Source organism: Schistocerca piceifrons, chromosome 5 (assembly GCF_021461385.2).
Source record: "Schistocerca piceifrons isolate TAMUIC-IGC-003096 chromosome 5, iqSchPice1.1, whole genome shotgun sequence".
NCBI lineage: Eukaryota > Metazoa > Arthropoda > Insecta > Orthoptera > Acrididae > Schistocerca > Schistocerca piceifrons.
The window spans coordinates 421,338,122-421,340,453 of NC_060142.1; the positions used below are offsets into that span (position 1 = coordinate 421,338,122).

The 2,332-nt window shown below is 47.2% G+C and overlaps 1 protein-coding gene across 1 annotated transcript; it reads left to right on the top strand.

The window, feature by feature from the left end:
• The first annotated feature begins 411 nt into the window (after nt 1-411).
• Nucleotides 412-1,005, top strand: LOC124799049 (trypsin-1-like). Its single transcript, XM_047262586.1, has one exon. The coding sequence runs from the start codon at nt 412-414 to the stop codon at nt 1,003-1,005; it is 594 nt and encodes a 197-aa protein (XP_047118542.1).
• Nucleotides 1,006-2,332: the final 1,327 nt, after the last annotated feature.

Consider the following 2,332-nt stretch of genomic DNA (forward strand, 5'->3'; position numbering starts at 1 on the left):
GCCGCTAGATCGAGTTCCGTTCGTCAGTTTTTATTTTTATTTTCAACACATTCATTTTCTTTATTATTTGTATTACAATTGATATAATGGGGACAATACGTCTAATCGGATGAACTTTTATTAAATTTACAATGTTATTTGGCAGTCTACTAATTTTTATTATCACAAATAATGCAATATTCATAACTATCGACTAGTAAACGGCCAAACGCATAACGCTTGAGAAGTACGGGCTACTGCTTACACATTTTGTTGTCCTCATGGATTACTACGAGTGTACGAAGTTTACAGAAAATCCGAATTCCAAACGTCGTGAACTCCCCTTTTGAGTTAAAGACATGGTGCAGATTCATAAGGTTGAAGTTCTTTGTTGATATTGCTTGTTCTTTTCTCATCAGTGGCATTTACAACATGTGCGGTGCCTCCATCATCAGCGTCAACTGGGCCCTCTCTGCAGCTCGCTGTGTCGATGGCGTCTCCACCAGCCAAATGCTGTTGCGTGCTGGCACCTCCACCAGGGGTAGTGGTGGTTCCACGCACAGAGTGGCCGCTGCCTACATTCACGAAGGCTACTTTGGCAACGACTACGACATCTGCGTCCTCCAAGTTTCTAACTCCTTCAGATTCGGCACCAACGTGCAGCCCGTGGATCTCGCCTCGGCGGACGCCACTGTTGGAAGCTTAGCAACAGTCACCGGCTGGGGTGCGACCTGGTACAACGGCAGCCCCTCCGACACGCTGCTGGCGGCCACCGTCAAGATCATAGACCGCGACACGTGCAACCGCTCGTACGGCGGCATCACTGACCGCATGATCTGTGCAGGAGTGACCGGAGGTGGCTACGGCGCCTGCCAGGGAGACACCGGTGGTCCTCTGGTGTCCGGCTCCACCTATCAGGTGGGCATCGTCTCCTGGGGCAACGGATGCGGCTTGGCCGACTATCCGGGAGTATACACCAACGTCGGCAACCTTTGGCCCTGGATCCAGCAAGCTACTGGCATATAAGCAGTGGAACAGCTATACTGCACATGTAATAGTCCTTTTCTTGAACTTGGCGTTATTTTTTGTGCACATTTACTATTGTCAACACCGTCTCTAATGACCTCGTTGTCGACGGGACGTTAAACACTAACCACCACCACCACCACCACTACTGTCAACATAAATAATGTCTGCATTTAATACATTCGACGTTAAGTATGCTTTTACTCTGTTTTCATTTTATAATAATACTCCACTGGCTACTAGAACGTTTAACAGTCTAATGATGAGACAAATTCGAGAACTCTGTCACATTCTGTGCGAGGTATACAGGGTGAGTCACCTAACGTTACCGCTGGATATATTTCGTAAACCACATTAAATACTGACGAACCGATTGCATAGACCGAACGTGAGGAGGGGGGCTAGTGTAATTGTTTAATACAAATCATACAAAAATGCACGGAAGTATGTTTTTTAACACAAACCTACGTTTTTTAAATGGAACTGCGTTAGTTTTGTTAGCACATCTGAACATATAAACAAATACGTAATCAGTGCCGTTTGTTGCATTGTAAAATGTTAATTACATCCGGAGATACTGTAACCTAAAGTTGACGCTTGAAACCTCCGACGTTCAGTTGCGTGTTGTAACAAACACGGGCCACGGTCGGCGAGCAGCATCTGCAGGGACATGTTTACGAGGACGACCGTGTTTACGAGTGTGGCTGTAGTGCACTATTGTGGTTTGGCCTAGCTGTCGCAGTGTCCGCATGTAGCGCTTGTTGCTATTGTTATTCTGCATTCGCCTCCGCACGCAGACCAACTGTAGTACACCGTGTTACCAGACGTCTGTGATAGTGTAGTGTTGTAGGAACTGTGACCATGGTGTATTCGAACTCTGAAAAGGCGGAGATGATACTCATCTATGGCGAGTGTCCACGAAATGCAGCTGAAGCCTGCAGGGTGTATGCAGAACATTACCCGGACAGAGAGCATCCAACGTGCCGCACATTGCAAACCATCTACCGCCAACTGTATGCAACAGGTATGGTCGTAGCACACAAACGGGTCCGTAACAGGCCCGTCACAGGAGAAGTGGGTGCAGTTGGTGTGTTAGCTGCTGTTGCCATGAACCTACACATGAGTACACGGGACATTGCGAGAGCCGGTGGACTGAGTCAAAGTAGTCATGCGCATACTGCATAGTCACCGCTTTCACCCGTTTCATGTGTCGCTACATCAGCAATTACATGGTGATGACTTTAATCATCGAGTGCAATTCTGTCAATGGGCATTAACAGAGAATGCGTTGCAGTTCTACCTGTTTACCGATGAAGCGGGTTTCACA

Excerpts from the sequence above, each read along its gene's own strand:
- LOC124799049 (XM_047262586.1), top strand. The coding sequence starts at position 412 with ATGTGCGGTGCCTCCATCATCAGCGTCAACTGGGCCCTCTCTGCAGCT.